Genomic DNA, 16,049 nt, shown 5'->3' with positions numbered 1-16,049 from the left:
TTTTTTTTTCTTTTGATAAATATTTGTGTATTTCAAAATATGGTTAGAGTTACATTAAGACAAGCACAACACCTGCACTTGTACTTACAGCAAATGTATAGAAAAAGTTTACAAAAACTCTTAATTATGTTTGTTTCATTTGTCAAAAACTTGGTCGGTGCTTTCATTATAAGTAATTACTTCGCAACTTAAAAAAAAAAATAAAAAAAATTGCACATACCATGGCACAGTGACACTCATTGATACAAACAAATCTTAGCGCACACAAAATAAATGCCAAGACAGATTAAATTAATCCGCCATTTATGAACTCGGCTTCTGATGTTTAACTCTACTCAGAGCTATGTAAGAGCGGAATGTTGCTAAATCGTGCCAACCAACTGGACCTTTTTCACAGTCAGCACACGCTAAGTACTTGACATTTTCGACTTTGTGAGATACCCCAATATTCTCAAAATTATTGATTTCATCAACCAACCAGTAGTCGCTTATTGGTTCTCTCTTGTCAGTGTCCTCATCACGTTTTCTCAGCATGTGAGGTAAGGCAAACTAAAACCAAAATTAAACAACGTATGACGATTGTTGTTCCTATGGATTGCATTGAAATATAACAAACAACGACATTACTTACATCGATATTTACAAAAGTGGCTGCTCCAGGATTGAGTATTTTGGAAGGGCAGTACGCGCAGTAAATAACCTCGGCATTTTTTCCTTCGGCATCTTTTTTGGGGTCGATGGAGTTATCGTTGTCTGCCATAGTTTGACTGGTGCGTTACTTTTTGTACAAAAATAATTACTTTAGGATTCGATTTATAAAAAATAACCTACAATTCACTGCCTACACAGCAGACATTTGTCCTGACTCTAACCTTACCTGACCAAGTTGGACTGGTCATATACATACAGATGTACCTATATATCGGTATAGATGGCTCATAGCCTTTATTGTTATTATATTATAGAAGTCTAAAGTCTTCGCTTGTATCAAAACGGTTTCCGGCGGGCCCGGCCCGTCGGTAAAACCGCTTGTCATGTGCAAAAGTAAAAAAATGCAAATCACGATGCTGGACAATTGAAGAATTATTGTAAACCTTAAAAAGAAATGATAATAAGAAAAAAATCTGCGATCTTTTAATAAAAAAAAGTCAAGTCGCAACGAAAAAATTTTCCCAGTCTCAAATGAAAAAGATGGATAAAAAAAATTGCTCACACGAGGTGAGACTAAATTAACGTTCATGTGCAACATAAAGCTCTTAATTGCATAATGAGAGCTATTTTAAATAAAATCGATAATTCAAGAGGTGAAAAAAGAGGGGAAACCACAGGATTGATTTTCTTTTCTTTCCCTTTATTTTGTTTTACGTATACACAGTACACCCACGCACATGCTGCTCGCGCGTTCCCTCGAAAAGCAGGAAATCGGCGTGCGCTCGCGCGAGAGCCATCAATGCATACATACCTATAGAGCTCGAAAGCGAGAGGATTCTATGAGATCTTACGCCATGCTCGCATGCATAAATGTTTTTTCCGTGAATACATAATCGTTGATCTAGTTTTTCTTTTCTTCCTTTTTTTTGTTATACTTTTCCTTTCCATTTTCGACTCGTACAAATGTGCGGGTGCTCTTTAAAATTACCTTGCTAACCAAAAACGTTATCACAAAATGCCTTACCCTTATTTTTTCGAACTTTTTTTCATGCAGTTTTATATACAGAATCGTATTCTTTTGAAATTTCGCTTTCTTTCGGCTGGAAAACGCGCGTGTAGAAGCAAATAAGTTATAATGTGATCGTTGATTGAAAACAATAGTATATATTTATAACGTGCGATACACAAAATTTTTATTCACTTTTTCAATCTCTTTTCACCCTTTCGATTTCTTCCTTTGAATGTATGTATAATATGTTGATTGAACTCGTCAGATAATCGGAACAGATTGTCAAATTAGAGAATTTGCAAGATTTTTTCTTTTCAAAGTTGACGACGACGACGACGACGACAAATGGAAACCATTGCTGGTATGATTACACATTTTTTTTTGTTTTTTTGTCGGATACACAAATCACAATGAATCTCTCTATTTTAACAACTACCAAGTCTGCAGTATAGAATATCATATAAGGCGAAACTCCGATTAGCTGTCGTCACATAACGCACGTAACAGAGCGTTAGTGTTTCCATTTATTTTGATGCACAAATTGCACAATGTATAAATTTTATCTCATTGTATATAGATGTTATGCGCGCGCTTAGGTATATGTATGTATATATGTATATACATAATTCTATGGTATTATAATTATTCAATACTCGTGACAATAATTCACGCTTCAAAGCGAGAAGAATGTGTGGTAGCTATGGATGAAAGTGGAAAGATACCAGAAAAATTTTGCATTTTTGTTCTAGTGTTTTCTTTTTCTTCTCCAATAGAATAAAAATCAGTACATATATAATAATGTATATTTTTATCTCTTTCTGAATTTTGCATAGACCAGTAAGAGTGGATTACATAGTTTGTAGATAAAAATATTTAAATATATATTTTATAAAAAAAGGATGGAATTTTTTATCTTTATAAATTTGCATTTTTTTTTAAATATAATTATCCTTCTATCAAATGCACTTTGTAACAAAATTTTGCAAACAAAGAAAAATAGGTGAATTGGTTGTTGGCTTGTTTCAAAATTTTAAAACGAGACATGCCTTTAATCAATGGATCGATGCATACAATTTAAACTAGTTAAACTAGTAATTAGATTGTTAAAACAGCGCCAGTGCCAAACCCAACCTTATATGCACACGAATATGCCTAGTTTAATAAACAAGAACACAACAAACTTGTGGCATACACAAATACATTTTAACATGTAAAGTAGTATGTCGATTTATCATTCCATTCCCTTTTGCGCACCTCTAAATCTGCCTCCATTCTCTTTCTCTTATAAATCCGTTCTACCTTCTAGCTTGTGAAAAACAGTCTTGATCGGGTTGTCTCTTAAAATTGTTTCTTCCTCTCTTCAAATAATTGCCCTTGAACCATAGACCTACGGAATATCACCCTCATCATACATGCACAAGAATACAGTTGCTTCGCAGTGTAAAACAATCAATGATCAAAAGGATTTGGCTACTGGGATTTATTTGCAAGTAAGACAGCCTGAACCGCATTGGTCCAAGGACAAACAAGAGCAGAGACTAGACAGTCGGTGAAAGATAGCTCGACAGAAGGAGAAAGAGATCCAGAGAGAGATAGAACGGTGGAGGAGTATTGAGCATGGTCTAAAGGGAAATTATGAAAGATAAAAAAGAGAAAGAGTACAGAGATTTTACGAAAAATCTTGAGCGATCGGCTTATCCACTCTTGAACAAGAGGATAGCCACCTGGCCTAAATAAAAGTAGATGAAGTGTCTTGTTTCATGCGTCACATAACTGCCAAAGTTTCGTCCAACGATACAGTGCCATGTAGGGTTGTACTTTTTGTCAAACTCCTTCTTGATGTAGGCGGCAATATCCTGCAAAGAATGAAAACCCAGACAGTCGGTGAACTCCTTTTCTCTCTGCGAGCGGCATTTTTATGCATCGTCAGCAGCCGCGTGCCACAACTCACCTTCTCGATATTGTACTTCTCAAGAGCCTGGGTCGCGCAGTCGACGGCGTCCTGCTGCATCTCCTCCGACATATCGGCGTTCTTGATCACTGCCTTGCGGTCCGACATCTTGAGTACTCTGCAACAACAATAACAACGGTCGAGCTTAGAAAAGAAGAGCCATCTCTCTAGCGCGATCAGCACGATGAGAGGTCCCGAGAATAACCTGGGGGCTGCGTGGAATCGCGAGACTTTGACGGTCGCCCTCAGGGCCAGAGCAGCCGGCATAGCCCCCGCCGATATATATCCAATTTGTCCACACGCGTATCACCCCCCGAAAAATCCCAAAAAACGAGAACGACCGGCACGCAAGTCGCACAGCCTCCAGGGAGAGAAAGAGAGAATAAGAGAGAGGGAGATGGAGAAAGAGGAATATCGCGCGCTGGATACCGGAGGGGGCGGCGGTCCCGCTGTTTTGTCGATACACACCGAATTTCGGCAGCCGCGCGCAAAAATAGCAGCCGATCCTGGCTTGCACGCGATCCTCGATAGCCCTTCGAGAAGTAGGTCGAGAGAGTGAACAGACACTCGCTCTCTGTCTCCCCTCGTCTCGTGTCCTCGGCGCAAGCTACCGCAGGTACACGCACGGGTGCAAGGCCTCCGGCGAAAGTTTGCGAACTCTCGTGAGTAAGTATCAGGTACACGGGAGCACTCACCTGCTGCTGTTGCTGCTGCTGCTGCGACGAGCTCCTCTTCACGAAATAATTTGCCGGAAGCGTGTGATAGGACACGCGCACTTGTGAATTTCAAGAGACCTGGGCTGCGGAGTGCGAGTCCTGAGGACGACTGTCTCTCTCGCTGTTGATTGGGTGGCCGCGAAAAGTCGAGAAAAGCACCGCTCTGCCTGATGATATTCTGCTCTCAGCTCTCTGCTGTTTCGGAGACTGGCGAGAAGTCACGCCGCCAGAACTGCTGCCGAGCATGAGAGAGAGAGGGAGAATACGAGCGAGACGATTGGCTCGCGCGCAGGGTCTTCTAACAGCGACTTCTATCAACCCGGCATGCATTGCCACGGGCAACGCGCGCGATTCGTAATTTTAACAGACGCGCCGCGTTCGAGGAGCTGCTCGCTTGTTTGCCGCGGACTTATCGACTCTTATGTATTATAACCGCCGCGCTCTCCTTAGGGATTTTCTTTTCGGCTTATGTGGGATGTATCTTTACAGTCCAATGATTCCTCGATGGCCCGATGACGGTTACACACATACGCGTACACATCCGTAGGCGCGTGGGTGTTTGATGTGCGCTGTTTTTGTCGCGGCCGCGCGGAGGAGGATCGATATGTCAGGCGCGCGCCGCGGAGACACGACCTGCGGCGACTGACACCTAACTTGGATTGTATTGCCACTTACAGCTCTTACATGTAGCTCGGAAAAAATCTCGAATTGAGAGTGTGAGAGACGAGGACGAATATGCCCACTCGAACACGCGGCTTTTCATCAGCCCGTCGTCTATGTAGTGAGCTTTTCGATCGTTACTCGCTCTTCAATAAAATTGAGATGAAAGAATGAATACACACAGTTTCGCATGCACATAACGACGCGCTGTAACTTATATTCGCATTGAAAAGAGGATGATTTAGCGTGTAACAATACGAGCGTTACGTGCGAAGCGACAGTTTCTATCGCACGGATAGGTATAATAGGAATATCGACTAGGCGCGTTATAATAAAAGAATAGCTAATGCCAGCGTTTAGCGATTTGGCGTAATGGGCTATACATAGTCTGGCTCTGCATAGCTGTATACCTGTATACACATGCGCCGCGCCGCTTAGTCCGTAGGCGGTAATATATATATATATATATATATATATATATATATATATATATATATATATATATATATGTAGTGGAAGAGCTCAGGAGCAAATTGCGTGATATAGGTATATCGCGCTAGCCGCGGTCTATATATATATATATATATATATATATATATATATATAGGTATACATATATAGCATGGAGCGCCGATGCTGTGCGGGGAAGCAGCACCCACGTGGTCGCTGCAGTCGACAGCCGGCGGTGTGTGTATTAATCGCTGCGTCTGTTTTGAAGGTTATAAGTAATGGAGCTGTTGGAGTTTTTTAATCGGGAGGAGAGCAAATACGCGGACCTGTACAGCGAATTGCTGTCGGATTCGAGTATCTTCAACGACAACGCAGAAAATGTAAATTTCATTGGTCGCTTGGCTATTTTTGCCATTGCTATTCTTGGAGGCTCATGTTTGCTTTGCTTTTGTTGCAGGTGGACCAGGTGGAGAAGAGCATTATTACTGCTATAAATAATAGACTCGAGCGAGCAGCCACTCACTGCCAAGGTCTGAACTTGCTGGCCAACTTCTCGTCCAAAATTTCCAAGGAGAGCTTGATAAAGTATTTTCCGCACTGGAGCACCAAGATTACCCAGATACTGACCAATGCGCAGAGCGGCTCTCAAGAATTTACAGCTGTGTGCAGAGCTATCGGTGCTGTATTTGTCAGTTGCAAACAAGTGCCGGAACTTGACAAGAGAGTTTCCATATATAGCATTAAACAGATAATAGGAATTATCAATACTAGGTATTCTCAGGAGAAGAATGTAGCCTTGATCAATTTACTTGTGGTGCTGTTGTATCATTACCCAGAATCTTGTGCGCGCTTTCAGGTAAACAATTGTTGATGGAATTAATATTTTTGATTGACTGGAGATTTAGAAAAAATCCATTTTTTTTATAGGCCTCTTTTAGCCAAATTATTTCATCGTGTATAGATGAGAGCAAGACTCATCTGATCTCTTCTGGTGCCAAATGTTATTCTCTGTTGGTGAGAGCAGTTGAACGTTTGTTTGTTCACTCATCAAAAGACACTGTAGTTATTTTACCTGATAATAGCACAGCAAGTTGTCATGTTTATCATCAAATAAACTTGTGCAACAATCTCTATGGTATAATAGATGATTTATTTCAAGATCTTGTGACAACATCTGCTGAGTTACCGTACGAGCTTGAACACTCTCACAATATCAATATTTTGCAATTATCCAAGCTACTCTGCCATGACATACTTGACTATTATACTGCTCTTGAAAACAGATTTGCTAACATCTGCACTTTTTTGTCTACATTACTGAGGTATGTGTGCTTTTGTTAGAAGCAAATTGCTTTAGTGACTCTTGATTCATTCTTTCAACTATTTTAGGGTTGGTGGGAGCAAAGGAAAGAAATTTGTACTGCCCAATGTAGTATTGCAAGTCATATGCAGAGGGTTGGCAATAACTCCTGCAAATTTACAAAAAGGTAGCAAAGACAACAAAGACATACTTTTATGGATACTGCCAAAATTGCACTGCAGTCTGTTAAATGTTCTTGAAGCTCTGATTAACAGGTACCATTGCACTTATCGAATGAATTGTACACAATGAAAGTATTCATATTATTTTTATATAAATCATTTGATCTTTTAGTTTTCAGCAAGAATTATTACCATATGCCCATACCATTCAACAGCTTATCTTGCAAACATTGGAGTGGACCCATCAATCATCTTATAAATCTGCAAAAAATATAAGGTTGCAATCTTATCGAATACTGACAGTATGGTTACAGCAGACAAGATCATTATCTGGTTTCCAATTGGTAGCTGATGATTTCCTTGTACACATACAGAAGGATCTTTTGCCTCCCAATAAGAATGTTCTATTATTATCTACAAAGGTAATTTAATTTCAATTTAAATTATTTCAATAATATTCGTAATGTCGTGTTACATTTTATTTAAAAGAATCGTTGAAATTATCTTTTTAGAAATCTGAAAATTCTTCAAAAACAAAGACCAGAAAAGAACAATTCAAAGAATCCAAGAGTGTGAAGGATTATAGCCACAATGCCGACTCAAGTATTTGTAACAGTGTAGACCTTAGTCTATGTTCGCAAGTTCTCTCCACAATACAATCTATTTTCTCACACGTGAACTGTTATCTTAAACAATCGTTCTATGATGTAAGTACATTACAAAAACTTTGCTTTGGACACTTGAAAACTGAAGGAATTACTAATTAATAATTATATTTTCCAGAGCGTAAGAAATACGGTAGTCTTGCTTTTATACGAACAATACGTACAAAAAGTTTCCATTTCAGTTAGCAAAGCCAATATAGAGTACAGACTGCAACTTTTGAAAACTTTACGTATTTTACAAACGTACGGTCACGTGTCAACGCCGAGTCCTACATCGCATGCGATTAAACTTTTTGGAATAGCCATATCCCAAGAAACAAATCCAGCTATTGTAGAGGAGGCAAGCCTTGGTTTAGCCGAAACTCGTCATATAGTTCATCCTTCTGCACCTACGTTAGTGCTCTTACGCGAAGTGCAAGAGCCCGAGTCACAACAGGAGACGCAAACAAGTGAAATTTTTGAATTCGTTAGATCAGAAGCTGCTCAGGAAGTTGTAAATAATAAATCAGACGATAATCATCCAACACATCAATTTAAACGGCCTAGAATAGAAGAAAATAAAAAAGAGAATTCTCCCGTTCAATCGTGGAATGCAACGAATTCGATAACTATTGCAGATAGTAAAAATGACGAAAACAGACCAAGTTTAGAAAAGAAAGCAGAAGAAAATTCTCAATGTGAGGCTTCGCTTTTAACGAAAAAATCAAAAGAAAACGAGAGCAATGAAAATGGGCTAAATGAGAAAGAAGAAAAAGATGCTGAACCCAAGACTCCTATTACTGCTGAAAATTCTATAGGAGAAGATAAAATAAAAGAAACGCCTGTTGTAAATATAGAATTAGATGCTGAAGATCATGAAATGATGACAGCATTTTGTGATGTAGAGTCTTGAAATGAATGAATGAAATTTATGTAAATAAGTTTCGATATATTCATTATGATTAAAACATTTTTACTTTTATGAAAGTAATTTATTCAACCAAATACCATTGATTGCTAATAGATGAATACATTGAAACAATATTTAAATTTTATCTTAAGTGGAAAGTTCATTCATATTATTTTAAATGACACCCGCAATAAAAAGTATCAGATTTCAAATTTCGTCAGTTTAAGTTAAGCCGGTCACTATGCGGTCGCTTTTGGTTTAACTCCGTCAAAATTAGCTGTCGGTCAATTTACCTTGTTAACGACAACCTACTCAGGGTTCCTAACTTCTCCACACCATTTAATTTTACACGGACTTCGTGGCGCTGATGGATACTTAATAAGGCGAATTGACAATTGACGGTCATTTCCCATTTTCTATATATATACACACACACATACAACTATACAAGCTAGTATATTTGTATATAGCGTGGTATAAACATAACCTTACTTTTCCATAAACAACAAGTGCCAAATACACGATCTTATATACGATCGCGGTATACCTGTATAAGATCGTGACCAAATATAATGTGTTTAAAAATTGATTGTTAAAATAATAAAACAAATTACTTGTAAGTAAACTAAGTTACTTAAAATAGTACGCATCAATTCATACAGAAAGCTATAAAAGTAAGTCCTTTTTACCAAAACAATGTGTATTAAAAAGAAAAATACTTAATTTAGTTGTTCTTCCAACTAATTTTTTGCTGATTTTGATAGATGGAACCTAGTTTTGGAGAAGAGCATTCCAATTGGGAAGATATGAATCGTGGGGATGATATAAGTGGTGAGGATCCATCAGAGAATCCTCAACAGGTCCTTAAGGAATGTCTTGATAAATTTAACACTCCAGATTATATTATGGAACCTGGTATTTTTACACAGCTTAAAAGGTTTGTCAAGTTTCATTACGTCTATAAAAATAGATCTTACTTGATTTTCTGATTCCCAGTTGCAATATTTTTTTACAGGTATTTCCAAGCTGGAGGTAATCCAGAAACGGTCATAGAACTGTTATCAAAAAATTATACAGCATGTGCACAGATGGCAAATCTTTTAGCTGAATGGCTCATTTTAGCTGGGGTAAAAGTCACAGATGTTCAAGCTATGGTAGAAAATAATCTTAAGGATATGATACTCAAAACTTTTGACCCTAAGAAAGCTGATAAAATTTTTACAGAAGAGGGAGAGGTATGATTGATTTATCTTTTATACTCCATATTTCACTTGCTGTGTAGAACTATTATCTTATTATTATTCTTGCGATTTGTAGACACCAGCATGGTTGACAGAGATGATTCAACATCCCACATGGAGATCACTTATATATAGACTTGCTGAAGAATATCCTGATTGCTTAATGTTGAATTTCACTATAAAAGTATGTATCTATACAGCTACAGGATAACATGGATTTCAAAAATTTGTTGATAACTTTCAAGTAATTTATTATACTATTTTTTTCTCTTAAAAGCTTATTTCTGATGCTGGCTTTCAAGGAGAAATCACAAGTATCTCGACTGCAGCTCAGCAAATTGAAGTATTTTCCAGAGTACTCAAAACTGCTATTGCAGGCTTCCTTCGAAATACTGAAAATTGGCAATCAAGTATTCAAGAATGTGCCGTTAGTAGATATTTACTGTTTACATTAGCTTACTACATTAGATACACTTTTGTTAATACATTTTATTTTAGAAAATGGTCTGCCATGGTCAACACACTTATGTCTACAGTCAAGTTTTACTGCATATATTGGCTCAAGAACCTAAAGGTGGTTTTATGATGAAAAGATTGTCCCAAGAAATTACCAAATGTGCTCAACAAAGGTATGTAGTAAAGGATTATTTACAACTACTGTAAAGGTTTTGTGCAATTGAACTAAAGAAATAAATAATTTGCTTCAGTCGACATGATGTTACCCCTATAACGATGGCGCTTAATGGTGCTGCAGGAAGCCCAGCTGCTTGTCAAGCATTAGCCTCTATGTTGTCACGAAATAATTTAAATCCTGCTGATATTACAGTTCTATTTAGAAATTATTCACTGCCAGAACCACCTCCTACGGAACTTATAAGAAATCCACAATTTTTAGGTAAATAATAAGTTTTGAGTCAAGAATTCATAATGCATATTATATTACAAATTCTCATGTAACTTTGTTTTATTTCAGAATTATTAGTGGATGCTCTATTCAAACCAGGAGTCAAAATTAACCCTGAACATAAATCAAAATACATTTACTTGTTAGCTTACGCGGCTAGTGTTTATGAAACGGCCGCGAAAAAAGGAGTTCAAAGAAAAGTTAACAAGGATGACCTGAAGACAACTATTCAAGCAATTGAAAAAGTCCACAACACGTGTAACACTAACAAAGGCTCAACAGAACTTATAGCAGAGATAAATACTTTATATCAATGTATAAGGTAGTGATTGTAGCTTGAACAGTTTGTTAGTTCTTCAAAGTAATTAGTTTTACAAATTTATATTTGAAAATTTTACTGCTACCAGGTTTCCAGTGGTTAGTGTAGGAGTTATTAGATGGGTGGAATGCACTGTAACAGAACCATCCTATTTCAAACTGTGTACAGAACATTGTCCTATTCATTTAGCTTTACTTGATGAAGTGGTGGCCTGTCATAATTTACTGCATCCAAAAGTGCTTCGATTGCTTATTCAACTGTTTGAAAGCAAGCAAGATGAATTGGAAATTTTGGTTCAATTAGAGATGAAAAAAATGTTGATTGATAGGATGGTAAATCTACTTAGCAGAGGATGTGTTGTTCCTGTAGTTTCATATATAAAGCAGTGCTGGCAACGAGGAGACACAGATATATCTTTAATAAGATATTTTGTCACAGAGGTGTTTATTATAGAATTATTTTTGTAAAGTGTTTTAGCATGAATTTCAATTGTATTTTTATTGTAGGTACTGGAAGCCATCGCGCCACCTTATTCAGGGGAATTTATTCAATTATTTTTACCTATGGTTGAAAATGAAGAAATCACTGGATCTATGAGAGGAGATGGTGACAATGATTTGGTTTCGGAATTCATTAGTATGTATTGATGTGAATGCATTGAATGTTAATTTAACTATATTTATTAATTTTGTAAATATAATTTACAGTATATTGTAAAGCCCAAAGTCCCATTGCTGGAAGATAATAATTCAAGTATAGATTTTGAGTCTTGTAACTAAAAAAAGTACAAATGGTGTGTAAATTTCCATATTTATTTTAAAACAAAAAGTTAAATGGAATCATAACAGTGGTTGAATTTGTATATTTCAGAACATTCTGGCGAGCTCTACTTGTCGACATTGGTTCATCTACAGATTTTCTGAAACAAGAAAGAAGTAAACATTATCAACTTTTATAAATATGAAATTTTATTATATAAGACTGACAAAGAATATTATTAATACTGCACACAAAATGTATTAAAGAAACAGCTTTTAGTTTCAGTCAATGAACTACAGATAAACTGTATAAAACAATTGAAAAATTGAATAATGTAAATATTTTGGATAAATATATGCAGTTTATACAAAGATGCACACACTTTTGATCAGCTCTTTGTTAATAACACTCTAAGGATTTTATTATTTAGGATGAAAGGGGAATTCTATAATTATTAACAGTCAAGTTTTTTTATCTTATTAGGATCTATACACAAGTTTTCATAATAAGCTAAACATAGTTATTAATTAGTTTTTTAAATTTTGCAACCAAGTTTATCACTGTATCTGATGAGTTTTTTTCAAGCTAACTTATGGAGCTAAGGGAAAAATTCATTAGTTGGTTTAAGGTTTATTATTAAACACTCTAAATCATGATTTTTCTTTTCGTAGCAACTTACTAAACCTCCTTAATTGATTCTTTGATTAAAACTTTTCATCTATAGAACAGAGTTTTTAAATTTAACAATAATGTGAGATTATATTTTTAAAAATTCATTTTTTTTTTAAATTGTAAAATCATCATATAAATTATTTAAAGAGAATTATGTTACTTACTGGCTGGCTTTCCATCCTTCCACGGGGTGAATTTGACATTGACTTCATCACGCTTTGCAGCCTCAACTCGAAGCTCTGCTTTCAGAGCTTGACGTACAAGCTTGGCAGCGATCTGTGAGTAGTTGATGTAGCTAATACGACAAAAAGAATCATTAGACAATAATGTTATTAATAATCAACGTTTAGATTTCAAATTAACAGCAAGTAAGGAGCAAGATAACCGTTACATAACTGGGAGTCAGGTTCAGAAATGAACATCAAGAATTTTTCAATTGTTCAATTAAATACGTTACGTCGATTTGTTAAATAAGGTAATCGTTTAATGTTGACTTACTTCAAACCTGCTTGCCTCCACGCCGACATTCTGATTCTTTTATTACTTTGCGGATTGTTGAAACGAAAGGTTATGTCACACTCGCCCGCACATCAGCCAATTTTCAAGCAATGTGAAGTTGAATGCGAATGTATATGAGAGACAGCGCTACCATCGTCCATCGCAGCAATATAGCAGCCGAGATCGATGAAAAATAATGTAAGGGATGATCTGAACATAGGTAAACTACGTTTGTTTTTGAACGAATTTTTCCAGCTCGATTCGTTTATAGAGAAATTATAAATTTTTAATAATTATAACAAGTTCTTGCTCTTAATGAACAACGGCATTCATCACATTTCTATTTCGAAGAAAGTTGTGTAAGTGTTTGTATATTTTTAATTGATATATGTTCAAGTATTTATATTAGAAATAAAAATCATTTTTTAAACATTTAAATTTTTGAATAGGGTATAAGACTAAGGTGCATATAGGTGCAAAACTGAAATTTTAAGAGTTGTGCAATTTGCACAACGTTTTAATGGAATCATAACCTAAAGCCACAAATAGGAGAAAAAAGTATACAAGTTTTAGAGCTGTCCAAAAATGAATAAAGGCAGGAAAAATAGTAATCAGAGAGGTAAGAAAGGCTTAAAAGGCAAGTCAAATTTATCAGATGAAATCACTCGAACACTGTGTGACTGTGAAGCAACAAAACATTCACTTGTCAACAACTGCATTAATTGTGGAAGAATCGTATGTCTAAGTGAAGGGCCTGGACCATGCTTTTTTTGTGGACACATGGTCACTTATGAAAACGAGCCATTGCGACATTTAAAGTTAACAAAAGAGTCGAATAACAAAAATAAACGATCTCCTGACAATAAAAATATCCAAGAGCCTGATGCTTCGGCAACTTTGAGATTGAGAGACAAATTACTGGAGTTTGATAAAAACTGTGCTAGCAGAACAAGTGTGATTGACGATGAATGTGATTACTACCAAGCTAATAACCTTTGGTTGACCAAAGAGCAGCGAGAGCAGTGGAAAAAATTAGAAAATGCCACTCACAAGCAGAAGCACAAATCTCGTTTGTTACAGAAACTGTCTGTAGATTTCACTGGCAGGGTGCATGAAGAGCAAGAGGATCCTCTAGAACTGTTCAACAACATGAATAGTATTCAAGATAATAGGCATTTTGATTTTAAGTCTCCTTATCCACAGGATAACCACTTTGAAACTTTGAAGGGACCTGTATACATTGGCCATAGTTTACCTTCAAGTGGTATTGAAAGAGAAGAAGATTTCAATCATATAAATACTCGTATTCAAGATAAAGGATACTTGGAGATATCCGATCAAGGAGTATGTTTAAGTATGCATCAGCCATATGCTTCATTATTAGTTAGAGGTATCAAGAAAACAGAAGGTCGCACATGGTACACCTCTCATAGAGGCAGACTTTGGATAGCTTCAGCAGCAAAAGAGCCGACTCCTCAGGAGATAGCATCATTGGAAGAGATGCACAGGCTTTCAACAGATGAAGAAATTCAATTTCCTAAATCTTATCCTACTGGCTGCTTAATTGGGTGTGTTAATGTTGTTGACGTTTTATCACAAGAGGAGTATGACAAGCTTTATCCAGATAACAAAGTTGATAGTCCTTACATTTTTATTTGTGATAATTATTTCGAGTTACCCATGAAATATCCTATACAAGGGAAACACAAAATATATAAGTTGGATTCAGTGATTCATAGAGCAGCGTTAAACTGTTTGGAAAAAGCAATGCAAATGTCAAGGAATGCCAATTAGGTTAATAATTGATAGTTGCAGTGTTGTTGGTTTTTCATCATATTATTTATGTATTTGTGTAAAAAGACATTATTAATAAAAGTAATCAAAGATAAAATATTCCATTCTTAAAAAAAGTCTTCATAAACAAAGTTTCTTGTTCATTTAATTCTGTTTTAATATATTATGAAGTTAAAAGTGAAAAATAACTATGTACATATGTAAAAAAGTATATGTTCATATGAAATATGAATATTCAGTCAGTTTATATTTGAATACAATCGCAAAATATTATAGAATCATTTTCGTTTTTTCTTATGAGAGTGATTATCACTATCGCTGTTACTATCATCACTGTCAGATGAACTGTGTTTTCTATGTTTCTTTCGTTTTTTGCTCTTTGACTTCTTCTTTTTCTTTTTGTGTTTCTTTTTGTGGTCTTCATCAGAGTCGGACTCTGAATCTGATGAAGAGTCATTGTCACTTTCACTATCACTAGAATCGCTGGATTCTTTCTTCTTATGCTTCTTCTTACGCTTTTTTTTCTTTTCTTTCTTTTTTTTCTTCACTTCTTTCAGCTTCTTCTTTAATTCCTTTTCTCTTAACTCGGTCAATGGAGTTATGTAGTTCTCATCACTATCTGAACTTGTGCTGCTCACATCGAGGACGATTTCTTTATTGGGGTCAACTTTGACAAAGTTTCGACATTGATAGGTGAGATGACCGGCATAACCACATTTCTTACAAGCTGGGCGTACATCTTTGTTTTGGGGTATCAACCTTGCAAGGAACTCTGGATCCATTTGCTGCAGAAAGTTGAATAATATAATTTTAATTTTAATTTTCTTTAAAACTACCATACTGCTTGTATGTAACTATTGAGACCTTTAATTTTTTTTTCTAATATTTATGAATTTTGTTTTCAATCTATAATACACAATATATTAAAAATATCAAGATGTATACAGCTTTTCAACTTACCATTTTGAACGATTATTTTTTTCAACGAAGGTTGCTTAAAAATAATATATTCTCATAAGGAACTAAAATTCGCGTTCATAAACTGTTATCCGTTTTCGTTATATGTTGTCGTTATTATAGAGGTTATGATCGTCAACTTGAAGTTCGTCGAATATCGATTGAACAGAAAATGTCGTGTGAAAATTAAAATTTGGCGCGAAAATAAACTGCCTATAACTTAAATAATATTGAATAACACTAAATAAAATATATTTTATATATGCACTATATACTAAAAGTCTACATTGACTAGGTACTCAAAAACAAAAGTATATAAGCCTTTTTAAATTTTATTAAAAATCGGCTTTGATTTACGTTTTTATTTCAGATACTAGAACTACTAACTATTGATGTTGTACTCCAAAGAAGCTTCCTACATAATACTGAAAA

General features: G+C 35.7%; 7 protein-coding genes across 12 annotated transcripts; 3 read left to right on the top strand and 4 right to left on the bottom strand.

Annotated features, from left to right (window-relative positions):
• LOC100116659 (guanine nucleotide exchange factor MSS4 homolog) lies at positions 1–967 on the bottom strand. Its single transcript, XM_031926552.2, has 2 exons — positions 632–967; positions 1–549 (listed from the first exon to the last, which is right to left on the bottom strand). The coding sequence occupies exons 1-2, from the start codon at positions 758–760 to the stop codon at positions 304–306; spliced, it is 375 nt and encodes a 124-aa protein (XP_031782412.1). The 5' UTR covers positions 761–967; the 3' UTR covers positions 1–303.
• A 363-nt stretch (positions 968–1,330) lies between these two features.
• On the bottom strand, positions 1,331–4,610 carry DLC-A (dynein light chain A). 4 transcript variants are annotated; one of them, NM_001190754.1, is given in 3 exon segments: positions 1,331–3,516; positions 3,612–3,729; positions 4,307–4,573. In NM_001190754.1, coding segments are annotated over 2 exon segments (270 nt in total). In that variant the 5' UTR covers positions 3,720–3,729; positions 4,307–4,573; the 3' UTR covers positions 1,331–3,354.
• Positions 4,611–5,652: 1,042 nt separating this feature from the next.
• On the top strand, positions 5,653–8,543 carry LOC100118535 (uncharacterized protein). The gene is given in 7 exon segments (NM_001129751.2): positions 5,653–5,817; positions 5,895–6,293; positions 6,365–6,759; positions 6,827–7,012; positions 7,092–7,341; positions 7,432–7,626; positions 7,703–8,543. Coding segments are annotated over 7 exon segments (2,301 nt in total). The 5' UTR covers positions 5,653–5,715; the 3' UTR covers positions 8,477–8,543.
• A 207-nt stretch (positions 8,544–8,750) lies between these two features.
• Positions 8,751–12,069, top strand: Th1 (negative elongation factor D). Of its 2 annotated transcripts, NM_001129752.2 has the most exon segments (12): positions 9,002–9,147; positions 9,238–9,410; positions 9,489–9,708; positions 9,791–9,898; positions 9,992–10,141; positions 10,213–10,343; positions 10,422–10,609; positions 10,688–10,940; positions 11,026–11,377; positions 11,444–11,573; positions 11,645–11,730; positions 11,808–12,062. In NM_001129752.2, coding segments are annotated over 10 exon segments (1,743 nt in total). In that variant the 5' UTR covers positions 9,002–9,147; the 3' UTR covers positions 11,683–11,730; positions 11,808–12,062.
• Positions 11,604–12,996, bottom strand: Atp5e (ATP synthase, H+ transporting, mitochondrial F1 complex, epsilon subunit). Of its 2 annotated transcripts, NM_001167968.1 has the most exons (4): positions 12,867–12,996; positions 12,533–12,663; positions 12,376–12,414; positions 11,604–11,856 (listed from the first exon to the last, which is right to left on the bottom strand). In NM_001167968.1, the coding sequence occupies exons 1-3, from the start codon at positions 12,893–12,895 to the stop codon at positions 12,401–12,403; spliced, it is 174 nt and encodes a 57-aa protein (NP_001161440.1). In that variant the 5' UTR covers positions 12,896–12,996; the 3' UTR covers positions 11,604–11,856; positions 12,376–12,400. The 2 variants fall into 2 exon arrangements, with proteins under 2 accessions (NP_001161440.1, NP_001161441.1); NM_001167969.1 differs by lacking the exon at positions 12,376–12,414.
• Positions 12,936–14,783, top strand: LOC100118570 (activating signal cointegrator 1). The gene is made up of 2 exons (XM_001602454.6): positions 12,936–13,225; positions 13,316–14,783. The coding sequence occupies exon 2, from the start codon at positions 13,452–13,454 to the stop codon at positions 14,658–14,660; it is 1,209 nt and encodes a 402-aa protein (XP_001602504.1). The 5' UTR covers positions 12,936–13,225; positions 13,316–13,451; the 3' UTR covers positions 14,661–14,783.
• On the bottom strand, positions 14,686–15,781 carry LOC100118605 (protein SREK1IP1). The gene is made up of 2 exons (XM_001602487.5): positions 15,621–15,781; positions 14,686–15,445 (listed from the first exon to the last, which is right to left on the bottom strand). Exons 1-2 carry the CDS (start codon positions 15,621–15,623, stop codon positions 14,939–14,941), a joined length of 510 nt encoding a protein of 169 aa, XP_001602537.1. The 5' UTR covers positions 15,624–15,781; the 3' UTR covers positions 14,686–14,938.
• Between the last annotated feature and the right edge of the window lie 268 nt (positions 15,782–16,049).

This window comes from Nasonia vitripennis, chromosome 1, assembly GCF_009193385.2.
Source record: "Nasonia vitripennis strain AsymCx chromosome 1, Nvit_psr_1.1, whole genome shotgun sequence".
NCBI classification, from domain to species: domain Eukaryota; kingdom Metazoa; phylum Arthropoda; class Insecta; order Hymenoptera; family Pteromalidae; genus Nasonia; species Nasonia vitripennis.
Note: the sequence above shows the minus strand (reverse complement) of the source record. Positions and strands in the feature narration are given on the sequence as shown.

Coding starts and splice junctions, on each gene's coding strand:
- LOC100116659 (XM_031926552.2), bottom strand. CDS start 760: ATGGCAGACAACGATAACTCCATCGACCCCAAAAAAGATGCCGAAGGA. Junction 550..631: donor CCACTTTTGTAAATATCGAT/GTAAGTAATGTC, acceptor TTTTGGTTTTAG/TTTGCCTTACCTCACATGCT.
- DLC-A (XM_032597742.1), bottom strand. CDS start 3,878: ATGCCGGCTGCTCTGGCCCTGAGGGCGACCGTCAAAGTCTCGCGATTC. Junction 3,730..3,816: donor CGATTCCACGCAGCCCCCAG/GTTATTCTCGGG, acceptor TTGTTGTTGCAG/AGTACTCAAGATGTCGGACC. Junction 3,517..3,611: donor AGAAGTACAATATCGAGAAG/GTGAGTTGTGGC, acceptor CATTCTTTGCAG/GATATTGCCGCCTACATCAA.
- Th1 (XM_016988418.2), top strand. CDS start 9,238: ATGGAACCTAGTTTTGGAGAAGAGCATTCCAATTGGGAAGATATGAAT. Junction 9,411..9,488: donor ATTTTTACACAGCTTAAAAG/GTTTGTCAAGTT, acceptor ATTTTTTTACAG/GTATTTCCAAGCTGGAGGTA. Junction 10,344..10,421: donor ACCAAATGTGCTCAACAAAG/GTATGTAGTAAA, acceptor AATTTGCTTCAG/TCGACATGATGTTACCCCTA.
- Atp5e (NM_001167968.1), bottom strand. CDS start 12,895: ATGTCGGCGTGGAGGCAAGCAGGTTTGAA. Junction 12,664..12,866: donor TGGAGGCAAGCAGGTTTGAA/GTAAGTCAACAT, acceptor TTGTCGTATTAG/CTACATCAACTACTCACAGA.
- LOC100118570 (XM_001602454.6), top strand. CDS start 13,452: ATGAATAAAGGCAGGAAAAATAGTAATCAGAGAGGTAAGAAAGGCTTA.